The 27,307-nt window shown below is 38.2% G+C and overlaps 1 protein-coding gene and 1 long non-coding RNA gene across 3 annotated transcripts in view; one reads left to right on the top strand and one right to left on the bottom strand.

Annotated features, from left to right (window-relative positions):
* The first annotated feature begins 292 nt into the window (after positions 1-292).
* Positions 293-13,335, top strand: LOC148216881 (uncharacterized). The gene is made up of 3 exons (XR_015794608.1): positions 293-837; positions 2,989-3,011; positions 12,709-13,335. It is a non-coding gene; the product is annotated as an uncharacterized LOC148216881 (long non-coding RNA).
* Positions 4,123-27,307, bottom strand: part of PAPSS1 (3'-phosphoadenosine 5'-phosphosulfate synthase 1) — a 49,977-nt gene continuing 26,792 nt past the window's right edge. Inside the window, exons 11-12 of one of the 2 annotated variants that reach the window (XM_025169923.2) lie at positions 17,989-18,218; positions 4,123-4,960 (exon numbers count right to left, since the gene is read on the bottom strand). In XM_025169923.2, the coding sequence (XP_025025691.1) occupies positions 4,822-4,960; positions 17,989-18,218 (369 nt within the window). In that variant the 3' untranslated portion in view covers positions 4,123-4,821. The remainder of the gene's footprint in view (positions 4,961-17,988; positions 18,219-27,307) is intronic. The other variant, XM_088132994.1, reaches the window with a different exon arrangement.

Genomic DNA, 27,307 nt, shown 5'->3' with positions numbered 1-27,307 from the left:
TTGACCAACTTTGCTTAGGCAAATACAGAACAGCTTCAGAACTGGGCCTAGCATCTGACCTGTATAGGAGGACTGGCAAACATGTTGCAGATACATCAGTAGAGGTAAGAAACCTTCTGCCCAGGTAGCCTGTATCTCCAGGCTGGAATTAACAGCCTGAGAAAGAGGATGATGGTTTGCAAACTATAACAGGACCACAACATCATCCCATTTGTCCCATATCATGAAAACAAGTAGCAACATCCTCACTGCTTCAAGAGGCAGTTGGCAAGAGGATGAGAGAATCCCCACCCCAAAATGTTGACTGATAAATGGGCACTACAATATGCATACCCAGTTTCCAAGATTCTGTAAGCAAACTTCCTTTTTCCTTTCAAAAAAATATAGCTCTGTGAGAACCTGGATTTTTTTTATCGTGTGTGGCTGGGACATTTGACACTGGCAGAACTCTGAGGCTCTGCTCAGGTTTTGCAATGTGTCAGGGAGAAGAAACTGGCATCAAATCCCAGTGCAATTATCATGTACCCTAGAGCCCTGCCTCATCAACCTTATATAGAAACATGAGGTCAGAAACCAATACAGTCCTTTTGGTACAGTATGTGTTGAGGGAAGGGCGAAGGAATGTTAACTTCACACCAGAAAGCAGAGATACCAATGCTGTACTGGCAACTAACGTGTGGTCTGACCTCTTGGGCGGCAGCTGATAAAGAGCTGTGCTGGGAGAGCACTATGGAGAATGCAGCTTCACCTTGGCTTTGCAGCAGGAACATGGACACCAGTGGTGGAGCACAACTAGCAAATACCAGGAAAACATCCTTGTTTCTACCATCTGGGCAGGTAGGGTGTTCGGCCCTTCTTGTTGGGAGGTGTGCTTCCTTCCCAACCAAGTTCATCAGGATTTGCCAAAAGCTTCCTGCCTCTGCCCTATTTCTTTAAGCAGCCTTTCAACCAACTCCTAATGGCTGTGGAGTGCAAGGAGGCCCTAAATAATGCTGGCCTTAACTGGTCCACCTATTATTCCCTCTCTCTGATTGCAGCAGGAGGTGGGAAGCAATTGAGAGCGAGTCTACAAAAGTGGGCAAGATGATGAGAGTTGCTGAAAGCTGGCAAGTGTGCCTGGTAGGAAAGCAAGAGAGGCCAAAGTGCTTGGGAGGAGGGGGGCACAAGACCAGTAAAACTTGCAGTCACCTGACAGTGTAAGATTTTATCACCTTGAACAGTTTAGAATCATCTGCAAACTTGGCCAGGTCAATGCTTACTTCTGAATCTTAATTACTAAATCAAGATACTGAGTAAAAAAGTACTTGAACAGATTCTTGAGGCATTTGTCTTATTTCCTTCTGCTGAAAAAACTGCCCATTGTTCCTACTCTTTAACCAGATAAAAAGACAGGTCTTCTTATCCCATGGCCACTAAGTTTACTAAGGAACCTTTAATGAAGTTTGTTAAAGTCAAACTTCATTAAAGTTTTTAAAAATCTAGGTGCAGAACATCAACTGGGTCACCACCATCCAATATCTATTGAGACTCTCAAAAAACTCTAAAAAGGTGAGGCAGGATTTACCTTTGAAGAATTGTATCTAGTAATTCTTTGACTAGCGTTCCTACTAACTTATCTGGAATATATATTAAGCTGACTGGTCTATCATTTCCTAGATCTCCTGTGTCCCTTTTTAAAAATTAGTGTCACGTTGACTATCCTCTAGTCCTCTGGTACTGAGCCTGTTTGAATGACATTACTTATTTTACATTTTGTTTTTTAAAGAACTTTCAAGCAGATAGCATTAGGACCCAGTGAATAATTACAGAGTACTCTAGTCTCTCACAATCTTGTTACCCCAGTTTGCTTCAGTTATTCCAGGTCCCTTGCTGAGAAAGTCAATAAAGACTCGGATATCCATCCTAGTTCTTCTGTAATAAGGATACAGAGCACTATTCAATTTCTCTGCAACCTCCATAGTTCTTGAGGATCACTTCCTTTGTCATCCAACAGCCAACTATATTTGTGGCTGGTTTTCACCTTCATATTTAAAAATGTTATTATTTCTCTCTGCCCTCCCTGCCTCCCTTCCACTTTTTATGCCAGAGTTTGTGTTCTGCTCAGTAGGACAGGCTTGCTTTTTCCTTAAGGGGCTTATCTTTTATATCTTGCTGGACAATACTAGAAAGCAGGATGTCCTGTTCCTGGTTTTGGTTGACCTTTCTTGGAATACATCCAAGTTAAGTATCTATTATTATGGTTTTAAATAACCTCCAGACACTACGAAAAGATTTGGTATTCTTGATTTTTTTTTCAGTCCCTTATTGTTTAGAAATGTTTCCTTTCATAGTCAAATATTATTGTGTTGGACACTACCAGTAGTTTTCTAGTTGCATGTTCACTAAATGTAATTCCATTACCATCACTGTTTCCTTGGTTCCACAAGTGTTACACTGTAAAAATGATCATTGCCACTACTTAGAGAATTACATTTAAATAGCTTTATCTTGGTTGCTTTCAAGAAACAACTTTTTTTTTTTTTAATCTGCGCTCAGTCGTTACCGACTCTGCAGTGACTGCTTGGACGAGTCCTTGCAGTTTTCAAGGCAAGTGTTTCGGAAGTGGTTTGCCAGAGCCTCCTTCCTAGAGCAGAGCCCAGCTGGTGTGCGCAAGAGGCGGGGTTTCCGTTGCTTCGCGCCCTTTTCGGGCTTACCAGCAACTGCTCCCGACTCCTTTTTGCAAGGCGCCGCCAGCATTTTTCCTCCCACTGGAGAGTACCCATTTATCTACTCACGTGAGTTTTCGAACTGTTGGGTTGACAGGAACTGGGGAGGAAACAGGAGCTCACCCTGCTAATGTGAAGGCTGGACTCGAACCGCTGAAGCGTCGACCATTTCTGGCCAGCAACTTTCAGTGTCATTAAGCCGTTTGGTTGCTTTCAAGAAACAACTAAGGCGCAATAATTTAAAGTATATAAAAACTCGGTTTCTTTTTCATGTCTCGAGCAGGAACGTATCCAGTTTATGTGAAGGTAACTGAAATCTCCCATTGTCTTCTTTGCATGCCTTCCTTTTTTAAAAAAAAAAAAAAATCTTAAGATTATCCTCAATATTTTGATCAGCTGAGTGGTAGCATACTCCTAGATCAAGTTTACTTTTGTGGTCAGATATTGCCACTCATGGTGATTCAACTGCAGGCCTTGCAATGCATATTCTCAACCACAATACTACCATCTTTTCACAAACAAGTGCATTCTTTTTCATGTTGACTTACCCATCAGGATGGTTGCCTAATTTTAACAACAACTCATCCCTTTTTCCTCAGTTGTACTAACATAAAATTATGGCCATTTTTGTCCATAGTTTAAGTGGATGGATTAAAAAAAAAATCCTTAGCATTCTGTGTGTGTGTGTGAAATAACAGATGCATGGGGAAAAGTTCTTGATGCTTGTTTGCTCTTGATATTTACTGTGTTTTATCTTCACCTATAACTGCAATATGCTTGGCTAACAAGCTTACAGAATCTAAATTGAGGTTAAGAGCATTTGCAAGCTTTTTATAGAATCAAGTCATTTGTCTATCTAGTTCTGTGTTGGTTGTCTATATAGACCAGTGTTTCTCAATCTCAGCAACTTTAATGTGTGTAGACTTCAATTCCCAGAATTCCCCAGCTAGCACTCTCCTGGGACACAAACAATGGTTTTCAGTCCTCCTATCTGAAGATACCAGGAATTGAACCTGGAACATTCTGCATGCTTTGCTATAGAACTATGGCCTCATCCAAACTTTCACCTTTAGTTTTAAGGCAGTGATATGCAGAGTCACTTTCAGGACAAAATATATAGTATCTAAACAAAGCAGAGATAGTACCTAGCCAGAAGTCAAAATTCACATGTACAGCTTATACAATAACAAGGCTGTTCTATGTTAATTTGGTTAATTTGTGGCCCCAAAATACTGAAATGGATCAAAGGAGGCATTTCTGAAGCAGACATATTTTTTTTGCCAAAACTTTCACTTCTCTAGAAGGGCAATCCTTTGTGTTTAATAGGAGCCTCTGGGCTCAGTGAGACTAGAGCTTAAATGATAATCATATCAACCAAAGTAATTTTAAAAGATCATTATATTGAGCAGGAAAAAAAAAAAGATTAAAACAAAAATTTGAAAAGATAGTAATGGTGTTACAGCCACCAGAAAGAAACCTATGAAACATAACTGGTGATCCATATAATCAGAATGTCCTGCTGTATTTTCTATAATTTTTCACATGACTACAAAAAAACTAGGCAAAAACAAAAACCACACATCCATCAAAGAATGTTTAATTTCCAATCCAAGGCTACTTTGGAGATTCCATATAAGAACTTCAAAGACCAGACAGAAAAGTATAAGTGTAGTACCTTAAAATCTATGTTATGTTGATTAAATTTAGCACCTATTTCTAGCTCATATAATCAGACTGTCATAGCTATTCTTTAAACTATAAAACACAAAACATTTGAACTACATTACAAAAAGTGAAAGGAAAAAGCCAAGTTGCAGCAGCATAGAGAAGTGCAGGGCAAATAGAGGGGTAAACAGAATGTTAAAAAGAAAGGATTTTTTCAAATCCTACTGTAAGAATTTTAACTGTAATAAAAGAGAAGACTAAAAAAAAACCAGTTTTTTATCAATATGTAACAAAACACATAAGAAAAACAGAATGATTCTAGATTAAGGAAGATATTTCTTAAGGAAAAGGTTTTTTGACAGAAGCTGCAACAAAGCAGCGTAACTGGGTGGTCCCCTGTCTTGTTAATAAATGAAGTGTCAAAGGTTGATCTGCAATGAATAAGAGCAGCTTAAACTTTTTCCAAGGATTGGTAATACTCTGTCAGCACAGTCCATGCTTTAGGAGCCATGAAACCTTCAGGAGGATTTTGACCTTCTCGAGCCAGTTTGCGCATGCGGGTTCCTGAAATGAATTCAAAATCTTCATGGCTAAAATAAAAGGGAAAAAGAAAAAAAACTTTTAGAATGAATATGTAATCAGCTTCAATTGAACTTTACTTGTCTTTAAAGTAATACTATGATCCAAAAGAGCATCTTGCAAAGCTATAGATCAGTGTTTCTCCAACTTGGCAACTTTATGTTACCCCAGATGCCGGAGGGAAATTCTGGGAGTTGAAGTCCACACAACTTAACATTGCCAAGTTGGTGAAACACTGCTATAGATGCTACAGCCAGGACCTCCTACATGGCACTCACCAGTGCCAACCAGCCCAACCAATGCCTCCCCTTGATGCCAACCAGGTTCCCAACCCACTTTAACTTTTGGCTTCTTTAGATTTCAACTTTATACAGAAGTTCATTCTTCAAAGGAAAACAGCAATTTAAATAATCCTCTTTATTTGCAGAAAGCCCTTGATTTTCATATAAATATTAATGGTCTACTTAGAAGTTAAAAATGATGAGTGGCTGCAGCTCAGCGCTTTATACTAAAAGCTTCACTGAAGGCATGTCCCTCTAATAGGCTTCAGATGCAATAGACAGAAAGGATTGATTTTACTGATGTTTCTGGGAAGACATTGGAAAAATTGGAGGGTGCGCAGGCCAGCAGGGAAATCAACAGGGAGGTGCTGAGAAGATCAGGGGTGGGCAGGGCAGTGACATATCATGAAGGATCACACTAGCAGTGGCAGTCATTGGGTTTTTACTGCAGGGTTGGGAGGGCCGTGGCCATGCCACTCTGGACACATATCATTCCACAGCAATGGGATGAATGGGATGTCAGGGGGAAGGGGAGAAAACATTTTATAATTTGCTCTATGTCAAACATGCTCATGACACAAAAAAGGTTTGGAAATCCTGCGGAAAGCATTTTACTCTGCACATTTATGCATGCTCAAAAATACTATACACAAATGCAATCTGCCACAAAATTGCAGTGTGGCGTGGTCTGATTCAGTTTCTGGTCACCCTTGCCATGCCTTGCTGAAGATTTTCTATGCTATTGCTTCCTTCCTCCACGCCCCACTCTGCTTTGTATTCTATGCTTCCAAAAACATTCAATGCCCTGTGATTTCTTTAAAACAAGTTCTGTTGTGTTTCTCTAAATTTTGGGCAGTTTCCTCCTTCCCCAAGCCTGCCAATTTCTACCTTCTTTTACGTGGATATTCTATTTCCATAAACATTCTTCCTCAGAAAACAAAATGCATTATTTGTTCATAAGATACTGCCCATTTATTTATTTTACAGCCTAAATTAATTAGTAAAGGCCACTTATTTTCCTAGAAAATAAAATATTTGTATTCAGTCAAAAGCATGACACTTCACAAACTGTCAAATAGACACAAGGAGAAAAACAAAATCAAACATCCAGGTAGCCATGAGATACACTATTTATCTAGATTTTTATTAAAGCAAATTAAAAACACATGGCCTCAAAGACCACAAATGCAACACACACACAGTTCTAAGTACTCTGAAGCAAGAGTGATTAATCAAACAGTAAAAAGAGATGTTTTTACTTACTCTTTCATTCAGTCAGCTACATCTATGTCTTTCCAGTTGATCCATTTTAAATATAAGCCAAATGCTGACTTCAGTTGGATATGGCTCAAGACAGAAGAAAATGGGAGCCAAATGTATTGGGGGGCTAATTGGCTTGTCTGAACACTAAACTATACTTAGCAAATAAAGGACAATGGCCTTCTCACTGTATGTGCAAGAGATTAGCATCATAACCTTTGAATTAGCTGGGTACAAAGTTGCAAGGATCACTGCAATTCCCAGAAATTATCCCAGAATGGTTTAATCGCAGGATCTACTGCAAAATGCTATTAACAGTTTAGAGTTGGCAAGCTCACGTTTCACCCGTTTTGAAAAATCTGTGCTACCAATTAATTTTCTAATTCCAATGGGAGTTTTGATCTTAAAAGCCTTACAAAAGGTATATGGAACCTGATGCCCCCCAGAGTTCTGGACAATTTCCATGGCTTGGGCATAGAGGATCTGGAATCCAAAACATCAGGGGCGCAGTAGGTTGCCTACCCGTGCAGCTCCAAAGGTGGTGGTGTCCCAGGAAGTCTCTTCTTCGGTATGACACATTCAAAAATCTAACAACTCAACCATCCCATCTCACTCTGATGCAGTCCCAGAACTCTGCAGTGTTGCCCTAGGTAAGTTCTACACCCAAGATGAGACCTTCTATTTCACGATGCTTTTGGCAACTTGTTCTTTTCCTTTGGTGTTTTATAAGTGGTTGGTTTTTAATGCGTGTTGCCAGCTTTGGTTTTTATGCATTGTCCTTGGTAATATTTAAAGTTTTCTAGATCTTTTTCGAAACTGACCTTGAACCCGACAATTTTTTTTTTTAAGAATGTTAAATAAGTAGAGATTTCATTTCATTGTTGTTTTTATATATTCAAATTATGATTGTTCATGCCATTCCTTGGCTGTTTCTGTTTATTACTTATTACAACATTGATATTATTAACTTATGAACATTTATTTATATTTCTAATCCACAGCACCTGACCATTATTGACAGATCTCAGAAATGCCAAGTTGGGTTATTAGTCCTTGGGTTAATACTTGGATGGGAGATCAAAAAGGAAATGCTGGGTATATAAACTAGAAGGGGAAGTAGAAAGCATATTCTTCAAAAAGGCAATCAAGCACCACTTTCATATTGTTGCCCAGAAAACAACATGGATGTTCCATATAATAACTAGAAGTGAAGCTCCATTCAAAGGAGACTTTACTACTTGCCCAGTAATTGTAGTTCTCTAAGACAGCTGCAAAGTATTTATTTAAAACAAAAACAGTAAAAAACAATAAAATACATTAATAAATAGCAAAAGATTGTATGTGCCTTTAAAATTTAGAAAAAAATAAATATAAAGTACTTGGGAGAAGATAAATGCCATTAGCCAATGTCAAAAAGTCAACAACATAGGTACCAACTGTATTTCCCTTGTGAGAACATTCCTCAAGTAAGACCTCAAACAGTGATTTTCAATATTATTTCTTGGTTTTATATACCTTGCTTGCCCTGCTCCTTTGTCAGAAATATCTCAAAACATATTTAGGTCTAGCTCAATTTTATATTTCTGTTCTTACCTATTCCTTTCCTTTATTTCTTATACTTTATTAAATTCTAAACTTTAAAGCAAGTTTAGGAATTTTTCCATGGACACCTGACATATCAAAAGGTCTCCCTCCTGTATTACGTTTGTAATAAAGAAACAACAATCAATGCATTTTTCCTAGGAATCAAACAATAGATGCAATTAAAAAAAATAATCCAATAACTATTTCATCCCCATATTCAATGATCACAGATCAGCAATCATGAATCATGATCAATTCGTCATGGGATCATGGCACTCAAGTGTGCAGGCTTGATTTTCTATTTTAAGTAACAGCAGATTGCCTTTTTTCATATATGCTAAGCTTATTTTATTATACCTCCCTTTTGAAATTTTGTGATATATTTGGACAATGCTACACTCACAGGTTTGCCACATACAGGGGCCTAGGGTTGCTCAACCCTAGTTTATACTCACTGTTTACAACTCACTAGCATGTTCTATAGGTTTCCAATATGCAATTCCAACATCTGTATTTTCAGCAGCTCCTAATTTCCTAAGACTGTCCTCATCTTACTATTTTTAATAAGCAAGAAAGTCAACAAGACTGAGAAAAGTGTTTGTGCCTAAATAATGAACTCACAATGGGGCAGAATTATATACAGGTAGTTTTAAGCCATGTTACCCCACAGTGACATTTGTACTGGATCACAACTGTGAATAAATTCAGATCTTTGCAGAATAAAGATTACCGTGGCCTTTTAAAAAAGAAAAAAGAAAAAAAGCCAACACGCGCTTCATAATATGCATAAATGAGAAACAGTTTATTTTCCATTTAATCTGGCATTCAAGATGTATTTCAGTTTGAGGGATAAAATATACTGAGTTACTCAAAAGAAGCTTAATGGAAGATCTGAACTGGGAATAAACAGTGCAAATTAGAGACATTTCCTAATTGAATCAAGTGCCAAAAGATACTGTTAATGTGTTTTTTATCAAGCATTTCTGTATAACAGACACAACAGGCTCCTATTCAGCAGCTATGGACAATCTGTATATAAAACAACCGAAGATGAACAAATGTCTGGATATACTGCACAAATGCAAACCAGTCTGACAACCTCCCAGATTGCAAGCTAGTTTTATGAAGCTTCAGTGTAAAGAAATAGGATGGCACAATATGATAGATAAAATCTTTGTTACCAGGTGAGGAAAACTGTACAACTTTGGTTGGTATCTAGAACATTAAATATATAAATAAAACTCCTTATTGGATTAAAGGGAAATTATAGAGATTTTCTAATAGGCTATGCCCACATACTGACCCATAGAATTATGTATTTTATGACTTTGTAATTAGATGACTGTTCGAAGCAAGAACTGCAGAATAAATTAGCTTTTTATTTTTCTACCATGTTTGTGAGGAATTCCATGGAACACAATAACCTAAACATTTAATTTCATTATCCAATCAATTCCAGGTTGTAATTTATTTCAGATGACTTGCACATGTATGAATCATTTGACTTATAGCTAAACATATGAATTGCCTGTGTGAGGTGATTAGAATGTTATTGGTCACAGTGTTTGAGTCATCATCAGCTAATTTATATAAGCATAAATCATCATTAGAGCAGAAGAAATTGCTCTGTGTGAAATCAAACTACTGACTATCTAATGCAGAGATAGAGATAATACAGGGTATTTGGTCCAGGGAGAAAATCTGGAATTCTGAGAGGATGTTGTGGGTATTCCCATGAAATGATTGCCACAGTTGATACTTCAAAACACCCATTTAGCATAAGGTAAATTGGCACGGCTGCTATTCATCAGCTGTCCCCACCTGGATATCCTCCAGATGCATGACTATTCCAGGATTCTTAGCAGTAAGCATTATAGCTGGGGTGTTCTAGGAACTGAAGTCTACACATCTGGAAGGCACCCAAGTTGAGGAAGACTCTTCTATAGCACCTTCTCTAGAAAGGCTGCTCTCTATTATCCTCCACTGACTTCTTTTAATGGCCAGGTGACCACAATGCCAAACAGAGTACAATGCCAAATGAAGTGATAAGCATCCCCATGTTTCCGAAGGAGCCATTCTTCTAAATGATGTTAGAGGCATCTGCTTTGCAGCACAACAGCTTCTCTTATTTTAGAAAAATCAAAATAATTGTTTTCAGACAGAGGTCTTTCCCATTTTCTTCTACTTCTCCTTTTAATTGAATTTCCAAAGCTTATGTTCTATCACTGAGCTAAGAGCAATTCTCATTATGTAAGAACAGAGATTATACTGACATTGACCCACAAGGTATTCCACAATATATGCATTTACAAATACATCTGGCTACTGTTGCATAAAACCTGTCTAACAGATTAGGAAAAATCAGGTGTTCTGTCAAGAAACAGAATTATTAACTTTTCCACAGTTTTCATTCTAAACAAACTTCATTCTCAGTCATATCCTGAAGCTAAATTATATAGCTTCCTCTCAAGACTTACAAATCTGTACACTGCAAAATTGTAAAGATAGTCCGCCATATCTTGTTTGTAATACCATGTACCCCACATAGCCAGATACCTCTATTGCTACCACTACTACTTTTAAGCAAGTAAAATATTGGTCTAAAGACTGACCAAATCTGTAGTGCCAGATTTTCATTACAATTAACATATTCTATACTTTTAGGCTATTGTCACTGCCTATATATATATATATATATATATATATATATATACACACACATAAACACACACACACACACACACACACTGGGGGGGGAGAGTGCATTTGAGTCATTTTTTGATTCCTGGCAACTGTGTGGACTAGTCCCTGCAGTTTTCTTGGCAATGTTTCAGAAATGGTTTGCCATTGCCTGCTCCCTAGGGCTGCACAAGAGTGACTGGTGCAAGGTCACCCAGCTGGCTTCGTGCCTCAGGCAGGAATAGAACTCATGGTCTCCTGGTTTCTAGCCTGGTGCCTTAACCCCTACACCAAACTGGCTCTCTTTTAAAAAAAAATCTCAATACATTTGGAACAGCTGACAAAACACAATACACAAAATCAGGGAATAGGTCGGCAAGCTGTCAGAACAGTGCTCCAGGACTGGAGAAGGGTGACAGATATGCTGTCAAATAATCTTTTATCTGTCCCTAACCCCAAACTGTGACAGAAGGGACATGATCCAAGAGCATTCTAACACTTTTGCCACTCCTACAGTACAATTCTAACCATGGGAGGTCTAATATGGCTAAACTGGACAAACATCACTCATCATTACAGGCAACAAATAGTCAAACATTCTACTTTGTTTGACTTAAAGTCACTACACACATATTTATGTAGAAAATCTGACCTGCTATTTGGCAAGAGAAATGGAATAATAAAAGCCCACCAGTTTGCTCGGTGCTTTTTGATTAAAAGAAAAAAGGCAGACCGATTAAAACCTTACATTCTCCCACAGCGCCAAGTTGTGTATGCCTTCCCTTTGAAGGGGGATTTCAAGAGCAGCTCCCCAGGCACCTTCTCCTGAGAACATTTCGCCCTACATCTGGGCTGCATGCTACAGACACCACCCCAAATGGGAGTTCTGCTTTCACATGTTGCCAGCCCTCCTTCCTCCAATCCAGCTACAGTAAACATATCTTTTCACCCTAATTAATTAGGATCCCACTTGGAAGATTTTGCTTGACATAATGCTTTTCCACACTGTGCCTCACAGACAGAGGCGGCAGAATACATAGGGATTGACTTCTATGGCAAGGAGATGCACATTTTCAGACTAGCAAGCAAAGAGCCATCTCCTTTAGGCTCGCAAAAATGTGCTTCCTGTGATCCACAGCAAGCCGCTTTTGGAAACTCTTGGGAGAGTCATACACTGCAAAGCTGAAGTCTCTCTGCAAAAAATGCAAGCCCTAGCATGTGCACGAACAGATGCTTGAAGCGTTTTATTCACAATCCAGGACTGCCAGCTCATACGTCAAGTAATTGCAAAAAACGGCAAAGTCTCCATCAAGTTGAGCTCAGTTCCTGATGATTACATCCAGGTGACCATATAGTTGTTTTTGCCATCAGCTTCTTCCAGGTGCCGTTGCTAGCAGTACTTTATTCACACAACACGTGCAGCCACACACAAAAGCAATAACCCAAATAAGGCATAACTATACTATAGGGATGCTCAAACTGTGGGTGGTCATGAGAAGTCTAACGGGATCCTGGCCACTAGAGCCAGGATTGGAACATTTTTTGTCCTTCCTCAGCTCTTGCCCAGGGCTATTCTCTTGGGTACACATGCAAGGCCAAGTTATTCCAGTGGCTGTTGCTCCTGCCTTCTTCCCACTCCCTCAATGAACTAGGCTAAAAATCATCTTGACAAAATCTTCCAGACAAGGTAGGGAGGGAGGCTGAGCCCACTTCAGTCTGAGTAGGCAGCAAGTTCTTAAGAGCTAGTTTAAAAATAAAACAGAGAAGAAACTGTATGGTTTTCCTTTTCCTTTTTTAAACAAGCTTTTAATGGGATTCTGCATAGAGATCATTGGGGGGAGTGAAAGAAGTGATGGGAACAAGGGAAGATATCCCCTGATTGAAGTTTGCATGTAAAATATTTATGCATTATAGAGAGAATGAGTTGACTAATGAGTAATTCTTCCCTGTGACAGTGAAAGTTGGACTTTGAAGAAGCAGGACAGAAAGAATATTGACACTTTTGAACTTTGGTGTTGGAGAATACTCCTGAGAATACCTCTGACAGCCAAGAAAAGAAACAAATGGATCATAAAACAAATCAATCCAGAGTTCTCACTCAAGGGACAAATGACCAAGCTCAATTTTTCCTACTTCAAACACATTATGCAAAGACCTGGCTCTCTGGCGAAGGCTTTAATGGTGGGAAAGGTGGAAGGAAAGAGAAGAGGACAATCAGTCGCAAGGTGGATGGACTTTATTACAGCCGCAATGGAAGATTTGAAGGCTCCCATCTATTGGGACAGATCGTCATGCAGAAAATCTATCTACGTGTTTGCTAAGAGTTAACACTGACTTGATGGCGTATAATCCATCAAATAATAAGTAATTAATGAGTAGATTTTTTTCCATTATCCCCATTGTATAATTATTTTATTTAAGTATTTACTACCAGTATCACTACCTTCTCCTACGAAGACATGAGGTATCAGCTGTCCATATGGGTTACTCCATTTATTAGGTCAGTTTTCTATTGAAGCAGTTAGACCTATGCTACTTACTATGCCTTGGGGGAGCAACTGTCTGGGAGTTTCAGGAGCATTACAGTGACACAATGAAGTCATCAGAAGACAGAGAGGACTAAAATATTCCAGCTTTTGGGAGGCTTGGAGAAGGGATGACTGCAAACAAAACAGGTTTATTAATTCTGTAAGAGGTGTAATACATGTATTTTGCACTGGATTTTGGGTGGGGGGGGGCTGAAAGTTTGGCACTTCAATTTCAGGGAAGACTAACACTGCAAAGGAAAAAAGGAGCTCAAAGAAAAGCCTTTATTTTTAAAAATAAGTAAAACTGGACACTATTAGAGTCTTATCAATTTTTCAAATGTCCTTATATTCTAAAACAGAACATGGAGCAGTGTTTCTATATGGTCTAGATATAACAATACTGAAGGACTGCATTAATCTTATATTGATGCTACATGGATTTTTTTTAATGTTGCATTTACTTTAATCACTGTAATATACGTGGATTCTTTTTTTACTGTACAATCACTGATTAATCATCTTGTTTCTTATATTTCATCAATAAAAATAAAAAAAACAATTACACATTTGATTTATTTTAATTGTATGGATGTTACTGTTATGCTTCACATTTTGCATTTTTTTTTAAATTTTGTAAGTCACCATGAGTGCCTGCACAGTACAAGGATAGGGTACATATTTAATGTCATAGTAGGAAGCATTAAAAAAAGAGAAATAAAGTATTAACAAGAAATTTTTGTTTTGTAAAAAATAAAAAAAACTGTAATTATTTAGGTTTGCAAAATTCTTAGATAATATATTGTTTCATTATAAGAAATATGTCTTTCATACCACTATGAAATACAAATCGCAGCCAAGATTAAATTATTAGCTTTTATTAAATCTTAAGTAAATCAAAATCTGTATTTGCTTCAGTTTACTTCAAGTAAAAATTAACATGTCATGTAAGTTGGGAAGATGGCACTAATGAGCTGACAAGGCAATTACTCACTCAGTGTCTCATTTTATTCAATTTATTTTATTCATGATTTATTTTAATTTACTTTGCTAGCTGATTTAATTAAGTAGTCATAACATATTGAGGAGAGTCAGTCTGGTGTAGTGGTTAAGATACCAGACCAGAAACCAGGAGACTGTGAGCTGTAGTCCCACGTTTGACACAAAGCCATCTGGGTGACCTTGGGCCACTCACTCTCTCTCAGCTGTAGAAAGGAAGCAATGGAAAACCACTTCCAAAAATCTTGCCAAGAAAACTGCAAGGACAAGCCTAGGCAGTTGCCAGGCATCAAACACTGACTTGAAGGCACACACATAAAACAAAAACAAAAATACATCCAGAGCATCTTAGAATTTAATCCAAACCCCTTAAGAAAAGAAAATGGAATGGGGATAATAAAAAATGGTAACAGAATGAGTCCAGGGTGTCAGAGTCTACCTAAATCATTAAAAATCAACAATTATATGTCAGACAAGAAATTTGTAAGTAAAATTAACAATGTGTGCATATGTGTAATTAGTGATTATTCACAAACTTCTCAGCACAACTTCAGTTATTTTCATATGCTCTTAATTAACAGCTGCCCTTATTTCATATGACATCCTGCTTCCTAACCACAAACCCTAATCCTCTTGTTTGGTTTACTCTGTGCGATTTTGTTTTGTTTGGGATGCTCAACGTAAAAGGTTTTTGAGAATTAAAACCCCAAATACCTTTCACTTAGACAAGTGAGTCATACTCTCCAGAACCAGAGCATAGCAAATGACAATGTATTGGTTTTTAAGTTTCATCCCAAACACATTTCTTTTCTAGATTCTTTTTCATCATTCTTGATGAACCTCATCAACAGATGTTCAATAATCAGTGAGATGCTGTTCAATATCAAGGCCCATCGATACTATTTACCATTGTGTCTGAAGGCCACAGGTTCCCCATCCCTTGCTCTAGAGGTACAGGGGTCCCAAGAATTAAACTTTTGAATCAATCAGGTGGGGTCCACTATGGTTTTCAGCTGGTATTTCATGGCTATGCCTATATAATTTAAGGCATAGAACCATCTGACTGGATTTTGCTCTAAGTATAAAAGCAGAAAATGCACAAGATTCCCAGTGAAACATCCAGTAAACTTGATTAGTGTTGTAGTAAGTGCTGGTTTTTATAATTTTTGTTTTCATTATTTATTGTGTTGTATTATACATATGAAGTTTACATACAAAGATGAAATAGGTCTCTTTAAAACTAGTTTGCCGTGCAAACATAAAACCTACAATAGTGAGAATGGATTGCTCATCAATACCTATCCTGTACTGAGGCAAAAATATCACAAGTCAAAATGTTTCATTAAAAAAAAACAACCTTGTAATTATTGCTTTCCGTAGCAGCAAATACTTTATTCCAATTATGTTTTCAGACAGTTGGGCGTGATATTGAACAAAGTTTCCATTTGGATCTAAATTGGAAAATGAAACCATGAGGCAAAAAAGGATTAGACATCCCAAGACTTCTCTCATGGCTTTATGATGTGAAAGAGGTTAGGGGCTTATTGAGAAATATTCCTTATGACATTAAAAACACAAGTCAGGCAAGCTTTGGAATGGACAGAACTAAAAGCAATATCCTGATGTAACAGCAAGAAATTATGGATAATGTGTCTAATAGACCTCAACTCACAGAATACAATATAGGACTGCCAGATTATTTATAATTATTTAAAAGGCTGTATTAGTAAAGTTGCATATCTAAGCCCTAAGGAAACTTGGAGCATTGTCTCATCTCTGCTGCTGTATAATGCCTTTGACATAGTTAAACTTATGGTGTCTCAGAGGAATTAATTACTTAAACCACTTTGTTACGCATTACAGGCAAACTGACGATCAGTACAATCCACTTCCAGGATTATGTTAATATTTTAAAGCTGTTCTTAAAGTGTTAAAGTAACTTTCTAACACAAGGATAGACTTTTCTTTTTTTTTTGCAGCTACATTTTGCAACTGTTTTTCAACAACAGCAGCAAACTGGCTTCTGTTTTCTACACTGGTAGCAGTTTTCAGCCTGATTTTACTCCAGGATTGAATTTATCACCCATTTTTGGGGGAGACCGAGGAGTTGCATCATTCTGATTTTTAAAGTCTTTTCTTAAAGAAACAAAATGGATGCTGAACATTAAAAAAACTAAGATCATGGCATCTGGACCCATCAATTCCTGGCAAATAGAAGGGGTAGAAATGGAAGCAGTAACAGACTTCATTTATTTAGGCTCCAAGATCACCGCAGACGGAGACTGCAGCCATGAAATTAAAAGACGCTTGCTCCTTGGGAGGAAATCTATGGCAAGCCTAGATAGCATATTAAAAAGCAGAGACGTCACCTTGCCGACAAAGATCCGCATAGTCAAAGCTATGGTTTTTCCAGTAGTAATGTATGGCTGTGAGAGCTGGACCATAAAGAAGGCCGAGCGCCGAAGAATTGATGCCTTTGAACTGTGGTGCTGGAGAAGACTCTTGAGAGTCCCCTGGACTGCTAGGAGGTCAAACCAGTCAATCTTAAAGGAAATCAACCCTGATTGCTCATTGGAAGGATTGATAATGAAGCTCAAGCTCAGATATTTTGGTCACCTAATGCGAAGAGAGATCTCTTTGGAGAAGACCCTGATGCTGGGAAAGATTGAAGGCAAAAGGAGAAGAGGACGGCAGAGGATGAGATGGTTAGATAGCATCACTGAAGCAATGAGCATGAAATTGAGCAAACTCAGGGAGGCAGTGAAGAACAGGAAGGCCTGGCGCAATATGGTTCATGGGGTCACGAAGAGTCGGACACGACTTAACGACTGAACAACAACAACAAGGCAACAATTTTATTCCTTGACTGACGATAGAAAACAAAAAGCTGAATATGTTGGCCCCAAATTAACACCGTTCAAACAATCATGTAAGCATCTGTCCCCTTCTTCAGCTATGAAAAATGTTTTGTGCTACATTAAATGGCAGGAAGTATGTTAAAAGGATATATTTCAAATTACTAGACTCTCTTCTCTTTATCAAGAATAACTCTGTTAAAATTCATGCAATAGGATAACCAAACCCTTGTATAAAAACAGCAGCAGTGCATAGATATATAATCTAAGATAGGAATGTTTATACAGAAAAAAAATAGACAAACATGTAGTTGTCATAGATGAGAAAATGTCTGTAATAATAAACATGCTAAAACTTTAAACATGTACTTCAAAGCTTGTCAAATGGTCCAACGGTATCAAATAGAACCATATTTCCAAATGGAAAGATTCAAATTAAAAAAATTGCAACATGATCTACAGTACCGCAGGAACCAATATTTTCCATTATAAATGCGAGAACGATCTTTGGGCCAATTCCAGGGCCACCCAGAATAGCAAAACAACTGCAGATCATTGGAGATTCAAGCTTTTTTTTTTTTTTTTTTTTAACATATAGGTCACAGGATACAAGAAGTTAAAAAGAGCTGCATGGTAAGACTGGGTGGGGATTATAGGTTTCTAAATTATACAGACAATGAACTGAACATAGGCCCTGAGAAATGAGAATTTATTTGGAAGTTAGGCAATTTATGGTGAGACATAATGGCATGGAAAACCAAATCCCAACTCCATACCCAACATATTATGTGGGACATTCATTTTTAATGAATGAGCTCCCAAAAACTTACTTTAACCCCACCTCCCAAAAACTTACTGTTGTGAGTCATAGTAATCCATGCACTTCTTTTTCTTGTTATAAGCTGCTACTCTGAAGGGTACAATTTCCAGTGTTATCAAGCCTGGTGCCATAGTCAGGACTTTGGCACCGTGGGTTGGATCATAGAGGTCTTTCCCAGTCTCAGGATGCGGCATCCCAGCTGGATCTCGGCCCACAATATAGAAGTTTGCTCCAGCTACCATTCTCGCCCTGCAATGCCACTGAACCTAGAATAAGATTCAAGACGTTAGCAAAAGCAAAACATGAAAAGAAGGAGCAACAGAACATCAGAAAATGGTCTTATTAAATAAAAGAAAAACATGTGTCTTTTAGGCTCATAACATTGATCAAGGGCAGATCTACCATGGTTGTCATCAACTTGTTATTTATGTAAGAGATATGCACCATTATAAATTCTAATGCACAAAGCTAACACTGCATGGCAATTTGTATAGCAGCTTTACAAACAGGAGGATGCCATTTAACATTCCAGTCAATCACTCGGCCTCAAAAGTTTCAGTGGGAACACATTTACCAATAAAAGAAAAAAAAGAGAGAGAGAGTCAAACAACTAAGTAGCCATACTCCACTGGAAGAACTCCAGAGAATAATTCTCTATTTAATAGTGTCTTCTTTTCAAACTAGTTCAGATGCTGCTTAAAGTTAAAGAAGAAGAACAAGGAAAAAACAACTTATTAATTACTTATATGTGAATCAAGAAAAATTAGCATCTGGGAAACTACCTTTCTATGCTGAGCCATTGTATGTTTCTTTCAAACTGAGAATATATTTCAGATGGATGGATTTACATGCATGCTAGCAAATAAAAGCTATACATGTTTGCCATCTTTTTGGTAATGCTTTTTCTCAGCATAAGGAGTAGCCAAAACTTGCAAGAGAAAGGGGAAAAGACAGAATTCTAAATAAGAAAAAGTGGTAGAAAGGAATAAGGGATACAACATCGGTAATGTAGCTTAAACCTCATGAACAGGGCTGCTGTAAAATTAAACATCAATTAAGTGATATGCATAGATTCACATGAAAGTCAAAACAGTTCTGGACACACACACCACATATTTTCTTTTGTTTTAGATTATGCCTGTGTGTCAGAACATCCATCATCTAAAAGACTTGTGCTGTTCTCCATGTGTGAAATGGAAATGCTTCTTAATATGTACAGTACTTGTATTTAAAAACAAGCCCATTAGATTGTTCCTTAACTATTTTTTAGAATTAGGCAACAGACCTTTATGATTAATCAACATATTGAACATTATAAATGTAGTTATATTTACAATAAGTTATGATTAATACAATATGTTAAACATTGCAAATTTATTTGTGAGATTTAAAAATTCAAGATACTGTACTGTATTCATTCTGTATTGAATGAATGTTAAGGAATGACCAAATACTGTATTGAACAGTATTTGGTCATTTTGTTTTTGTTCCTCCTATCTGAGCTTTTTTTACTATCTAGAAAAGAAAAAGGGAAGGAAATTGAAATCCTATATATTTCCAGAATTCTGCTCCTAAATAGTGTTTATTTTATGCTAGCCAAGAGATTTCAAATCCATGTGCTTTTAATATAGCAATTGATTTGTTAATTTAAAAAAAAATGTAAGACAAGAATTCTTTATTTTAACTGGAAGCTATAGCAATCACTCCAGATAAGAGTATCTGCAGAACATGCAAATACTACATACTACAAAAGTAATACATTTACCAGGTTTATTTCTTTGCCTGTTTTCTTGCAACCAACTCAGTTCTATTCACAAAGTACACGATGTATGTTTCCAGGATGGCCAGGGAAAAAAATCTCTGCGATGGGTTGTTTTTAAGTCTTAAGCATCAATAGTATCATTTTATAATTTAATTACTAGAGATCATAAGGTTAGCAGCACTGAACAATTTTATTTTCTGGATAACTCCTGAAACTGGTACATCTAAGTTTTCATGACAGCAAGATTCTCTTCAGTTTTCTCCCATAATGGTTCTGAACTCATCTGGCCATCTGCATATCCAGATAGTTACTTTCTGCAAATAGTGTTAAAGAAGAAAATTGGTTTCTGGGATCATGATTGGAATTATCTGAATACTGAACTGCTTACACAGGATGATTGCCCTTTACAAGAACTGGCAAAGTTGATTTGGCTGAAGCATGGTGAGCTTGATCAAGATGGCATTAAACTTAGTTCTGTATACACACATACTCATCATGTATTGGGGTAAGAAATGCAATCCAAAGTGCAGAAAAGGAGTAAGAAATAACAAGCCAAAGAAAGTAAATGATGAGATAGGAAAAGGAAACATAGCTAAATCAGAGGAAACTAGTGGGGCTATAGAAAAAGTTTAAAGGTATGGAAACAAAAAAGGACACACCGTGAACACTGAAGGACAAGTCACCAATAAAAAGTTTATTCAGGTAGCCCGGATCAGAACAGTTAGTATCAGGAAAGCTAAAACATGGAATAAGCTGAGGTTCACAAAGGGTGATAAAAACAACAAAAAGAGCTTGTTCAGATATGTTCAGAATAAAAGGAAGAGAACAGAAAAGTAAACCAGCTGCTCAGCAAAGACAGCAGAACTGCTCAACTATTTGACTAAATTTCTCCACAAGAAAGAGTATATTCCACCAGGTAAATGTGAGGAGATAAAGTGGTAGGATTGAAGTCTGAGATTGACAGACATGGGGCCAAAGAATACCTATCACATTTACCCCAACAAAGAAAACTCTGAATTTAAGACCCGTTCCAAAGGAAAAATAAAGAGGAAAAAAAACATGAACACAGACAAAATTTTGTGCAGCGTCCCTATATTGTCAGCCTAATACTGCCAATTCAGCACAAACTAGACCCGGAGATTTCCCTCTTGCAAATAAAATGTGTGCATGTGACATACTTATCTGTGTGTACATGGGCATGTATGTGCCCTATGTGCAAAGATATTTGCCAGGAGTCCAAAAAAAGGGCATGAAGATAAAAAGCTTAATTGAATAACTAATTAACATTAACTGCCTGTAAACAAGCAATTCCATCTATTACATTTATCTTCATCTGCATTTAATCTTTCACACCCAAATAAACATACATATATAAACATATACATATACACTTCCCTCCCTCCTAGTGGTACAGACAATCATCACCACCACCCCCAGTACAGAATGGAGATGGGTTAGGAGTAACAGATAGTTGTACTGGAAAAGGAAGAAAAGAAAAAGAGAGGAACAAAGCTAGATGGAAATGAGGCAAGAGAAGAAGTAGGGAAGGGTAGGATAAGACAAGATAGGAAAGAGAGAGAAGCTGTATTTAGGCATTATTTAGGCTTTATCTAGTTTGGTTAGTGGTTAAGGCACTAGGCTAAAAACCAGGAGACTATGAGTTCTAATCCCACTTTAGGCATGAAAGCCAGCTGAGTGCCTAAAAATGCCTTAAAAAGTAGGATGCGGGATACCTCACTTGGTAATAGTACTTATGAAAAACCTCTTTGATCAGGAGGTAATTAAAAACTGATTATGAGTTAGCAATAAAATGTGGCTGCAAAAAAAAAAAAAAAAAAGGAAAATGCAAGTTTGACTGCATCAACAGAAGTACAGTTTCCAAATCACAAGGAGTAATTGTTCCACTTTATTCTGTTTTGGTATGACTCCGTCTTTAGCAATATATCCTACTCTGTTCACCATTTGTTTAGACACATTGGAACAGTTTCAGAGAAGGGCAACAAGAAGGGCAACTCCCTTAGAGTAGAAAGTCAGTCCTATGGAACGATATGGAAGGAACAGGAATGTTTAATTTTCAAAAGGGAAAACTTGAAAGATGGTATAACAGCACTCTTCAAATACCTAAAAGGGTGTCACACTAAACGCTGGGACCTCCCTTAGTGTTTTCTATCATCCTAGAATGCAGGATATGGAATAATGGATTTTAAGATGCAAAAGGGCATATCATGACTGATTGTTAGGAAAAACTTCTTAATAGTAAGAGCAGTTCAACAGTAAAACCATTCATTGGAAGAGAATAAATGCTAGCTATCTGTGGTTCCTGCACTAAGAACAGGTTTGGCCTAAATGATTCCTTCCAACTCTAGGACTCTATAATTCAAAGACAGGTTTGGGGTTTAATGCAACATGCCATCCCAACAATTCAAAAATCTGGATCTAAAACACTTTAAAAATGGAACAACTAGGAGTGCCTTAAGAACTACGAAAGACATTTAAATACAAATCCTTTGTACACCTGCATACAAACATTACAACCAAGAGCTACCTCAGCCATTGCCAGATTGTTGAGCAAGTGGTAGACATTTGTACCCTGACCACAGAGAAGAGTTCTGCTGAGAGAGAGAGATACGTTGCAAAAACTTTTTTTTCTTGTTGTCTTAAACTTTTGATTGATATAAGAGTCACTGACACAAGACACACAGCTGTGCCTGTTCAGCTCAGGGCATTTAGGGATACATTCAGATAGCTAAGTATTCCAGGTTGCCACAAGGGAAATGCAAGCAAGTTAGCAATTCATTTTACAATTAAGCATTCAGAAAATGTGTGAGAAAGTATAGTTTTGAAATATAGACAACATTAATCATAAGCAATTCATCTTTCCCAGGGATTTTAGCAAATTTACTTTCCCAAAGTGAAGAAATCACCAGCTTTAGGTATATTTTGCTGCCATACTGACAACAGCCTATATGTTGCAAACATAATTGCCTAATTTATTTGATGACATCTCGTATTTTATAAAAAGGGTTTTCAAAACAGAGGGAAGAAAGAAAAAAATGATATGTTTAGATATATACCTACAAAACATAACCATTAAATCTTTACTGATGAAAAACCATGTTCCAACACTCGATAACTATATTGGCCTAGCAGCTGTCTGTTGTTCTGCAAGTCATTTGTGCTACAGAAACAAATCTGGTACCAATGTCTTCTAAATGACCTAAAGAAAATGATTAAAGGAAGAGTTGCCTTTTATTAGTTGGCTAAAACACAATATTGGCAAATGGTTTTGTGAGATCATTGGAAAACACAGCATAAATTAAGGAATGTTTCTTATTTTATTTGTAATCATGACTGAAGACTACAAGGGCAGGTTTTCTTCATCTTCTTGCTTCCATGCCCTCCAAACACATGACGTGGATCATTTTCAGAAGCCACAATAAAAATGACAAATACACAAAGAACATGGATGGATGGATGGGCAGGTTCCACTGAAGTTGTAACTGGCTTACATCCAGATTGCAGCCCAAAAGGTGAATAATTAATGAAAATTATTATTCTGGAATAAGCCAACATTTTGGGTATGTAAAACAGAAATAGGATTAATCCTTTCCATTCATTCTCCTCACAAGTACCAACTATCTCATACATATACAGATCTCCTACAGCTCTTGTACCCTATTCCAATACAAACAGGCTCCTCAAAACTTGCAGCTTTGTGAGTCAAGGTTTCAAAATGCACAGAGGACCACAATATCCATTTTACAGTTATAATCTATCTTTCCTCAAGAAGTTCAAGGCAGGGTACATGGTATTCCCACTCCAATGGCCCTTTAGTCATACAATGAGCTTTATGGCTGAGTGGGAAGCTTAGTCACAGTTCAGCACAGTAGCCATTACAGGTAGTCCTCAACTTATGATCATTTGTTTAGCGACCATTCAAAGTTATAACGGCGCTGAAAAAAGTGACTTGTGACCAGTTCTTGCACTTACAACTGTTGCAGCATCCCCGTGGTCACGTAATCAAAATTCAGGTGCTTGGCAACTGGCATGTATTTATGATGGTTGCAGTGTCCCACAGTCATGTGATCACCATTTGTGACTTTCCCAGCTGGCTTCAGACAAGAAAAATCAATGGGGAACCATATGATTCACTTAACAACCATGTGATTTGCTTAATGACATGATTCACTTAACAACCATGGTGATTTGCTTAACTATCTCTGCAAAAAGTATTGTAAAATCAGGTGCGGTCACATGATGCCTCATGTGACCGCACCACTTAATGATGAATTTTCCAGTCCCTGTTGTGGTCATAAGTCAAGGACTACCTGTATACCATACTAGCCTTTTCAACAATAACAACAAACACAGGTCTGGTCTTCCTCTGTTATAATAATACAATACAATACAATACAATACAATACAATACAATACAATACAATACAATACAATACAATACAATACAATAATAATCACTCATTATAACAGAATGTTATAATATCATTAATAGAATAAGACCTGGAATTATTTCATCTTAGTATCAGATTCCTCAGGATGAATGTTTTTAATATCATGTTTTGCTAACTCTGCCAGCGATTGTTGGATCAATAAGCACTGTTTTTCATGTAAGGGATTATGGGGGAGTATCAGATTTCTGTTAGATAGCTTATTCCACCCCTGTACTTCCCAGTCATAGAAAATTGTATCAATTCTTCACATTGTTGAATTAGGATTGTGGTAAGTAATTTGTGCACAACAGGCACTCAGATTTCTATTTTGGGTTAGCCTATCAAGAAAAAAAAAACATTTCTGCCAACTAGAAGAAAGGATGGATTTCTCAAATTTGATGTTCTCCCAAAGTACTGGATTTGTCACTCATCATTCCCAGCCTACAAGGGTTTGAGGTCTAGAACCTAAATGCAAATCGAAGGTTAGCATGATGCATGCATTGCAGGTCCTAGGGTTACAAGTGGTTCACATAAGCTTTCCATGAGGTATCCAGAGTCCCTCCAAATGTTTTCAATAAATTTTAATTTTTGATGCAATGGAAGGAGAACATTATTAATTACATGGGGAATAACCATCTTAATTATACTGAATGTATTTCATTCCAATTTTAATTCAACTTAAATGTAAATTAAATCAAATTTAGCTTTGTCCTGACTTAACCCACTTTGGAGTGCGACCCCTGGCATACCCCTCAAAGCTAGTTCTGGCCCATGGCTTGAGAAAGAAGATATGTGCTGTTGCCATATCTTCACTGCCTAGCAAAAAGATTGCACTGCTTCAACCTCTGGCATCAGCAGAGGAAACAACAGGGTGGGATTGACATCTGAGCCAAGAAAGTAAATAGTTCGTGCTGCCTGACTGATTTGGAAGTGACCCTGACTCATCCCGTCTCAAGCCTCTGGCTGTTCCAAATGTCAGCAAGAGGTAACAATGGAAATGACAGAAAAGCTAAGGAACAGCAACATTCACGTTTGGAACACAACTGTATTTCTAGTCCAACTAATGACACAGATTCTCAGTTTACAACTCTGCAAGTTTCTCCCTCATCTGTATCTATTATCGCCTCAAGCTAACAAATCCATGCAATGAGCTGCTCTCTTAACATAGAAAGGTCACAGATGACCACAATTCTTAAAAGAATTACCAATTCATTTTCATTTCCATTTTTCGACTAAGGCAGGTTTGCATTCTTAGCAAATCAGCCTATTTTATTTATGTTATTTATTTTTCCAATTTATACATGCCCATCTCACAATACAAGTGACTCCAGGTGGCATTACAGATAAAAAACTATAAAATCCTAGAAAAAATGTATAAGTTAAAAACTACAAAAGGTTAAAATTAAGCTAAAAAATTAAAACTACAATGCAAACTAAAAAATGGAGGGAGCATCCTCAGGCTACCAAGCCACTCCCAGTGCTGCAGACCCCCACTGGGTTCCCATGCAAGTTGGCAGAGCCAGGTCTTAACACCCTTTCAGAAGGCCAGCAGAGTGGGGGCCAATCTCACCTCAGGGGGCAAGATATTCCAAAGGACAGGAACCACAGCAGAAAAAGCTCTCCTCCTGGACCCCGCCAGTCAAAACTCTCTAGGCAACAGGGTCCATAACATACCCTTCTTCCGGACCATGTGGGATGGGTTGATGGAATGGGGACAAGATGGTTCCTCAGGTAATCTGGGCCCATGCCATAAAGGGCTTTAGAGGTCATAACCAACACCTTGAATTGGGCCCAGAAGCAGACCCACACCCAATGCAGCTTATGCACCAGAGGTGTTACATGTGCAGTCCTAGAGGTGCTCATAACTGCTCGCAGCATTCTGCAGCAGCTGTAGCTTCCGAATACTCTTCAAGGGTAGCCCCATGTAGAGCATGTTGCAATAGTCCATACAGGAGGTGACCAGGGCATGAGTGACTGAGAGGGCCTCCCAATCCAAGAAAGGGTGCAACTGGCACATAACATGAACTTCAGCAAAGGTCCTCCTAGCCACGGCTGCCCCCTGCTCCTTGAGTAGGAGTTGGGAGTCTAGGAGGACCCCCAGATTGTGTACCAGGTCTGTCTGGGGCAGTGCCACCCCATCCAGAACCAAAGATGGTAAGACTCCAGATATGGGAGAGCCCCGAACACACAGCCAGGTGTGTTGTTCCCTTTCCAGACCCCCAGAGCCTCCAGCCACCACAAAAGAACATCCACAGCATCACTTAATTCACCTGGGATGGAGATGTATAATGAGTATCATCAGCGTACTGATGATACCTCATCCCATGGTGACAGATGATCTCACCCAGTGGCTTCACGTAGATATTAAAAAAGAGCGGAGAGAGCACCAAGCCCTGCAGCACCCCACAGAGCAGGGGCTGCAGGTTGGACCTCTTGCTCCCTATCAACACTGATTGGGACTGGCCTTTAAGGAAGGAGGTGAACCAGCACAAAACTGTACCCCCACCCCCAACTCCCACAGCCAACCCAAAAGGATACCATGGTCGATGGTATCGAAAGCCGCCAAGAGGTCAAGAAGAGCCAGGACTGATGCACTGCCTCCATCCCAGTCCCATCAGAGGTCATCTAAAAGTGTGACCAAAGCTGTTTTTGTCCCATATACAGTCCTGAAACCCGACTGGAAGGGGTCCAGATAATCCGTTTCATCCAGGATCCCCTGGAGCTGCAACACCACCACCTTCTCTACCACCTTCCCCAAAAAAGGGAGGTGAGAGACTGGACAAAAATTGTCCAGAATGGTGGGGTCGAGCAACAGCTTCTTGAGGAGAGGGCTTCCCAAGTTTGCTCAACAAAATAAATGGACTGAAGACAATAGAATTTTAAGCACAGAAAGAAAAGAGGAATAGAAGCGACCTTGGTGGATGGGAAGAGAAATGATACACACACATCCAGAATAGTAGTGACAGAGAAGTTCAATATCGCAAGTAGTGCCAAAAATTCCAGATAAAATCTTGAAAAGAGCATTAGGCTTTGATGCCCCTTCTTCAGCCAGCATGCTTTCAACTGTTTGCTCACACTTGTCTCAACTCCACATACAGATCTGAAAGAAAACACTAGAATGAAGAGGGGGCGGGAACCAGCTGTT

The sequence above is a fragment of the Python bivittatus genome, unplaced genomic scaffold (genome assembly GCF_059951505.1).
Source record: "Python bivittatus isolate LINGU-HERP-01145 unplaced genomic scaffold, Pbiv_v1 ctg000070_np1212, whole genome shotgun sequence".
NCBI classification, from domain to species: domain Eukaryota; kingdom Metazoa; phylum Chordata; class Lepidosauria; order Squamata; family Pythonidae; genus Python; species Python bivittatus.
This window is presented reverse-complemented; position numbering and strand designations above follow the sequence as displayed.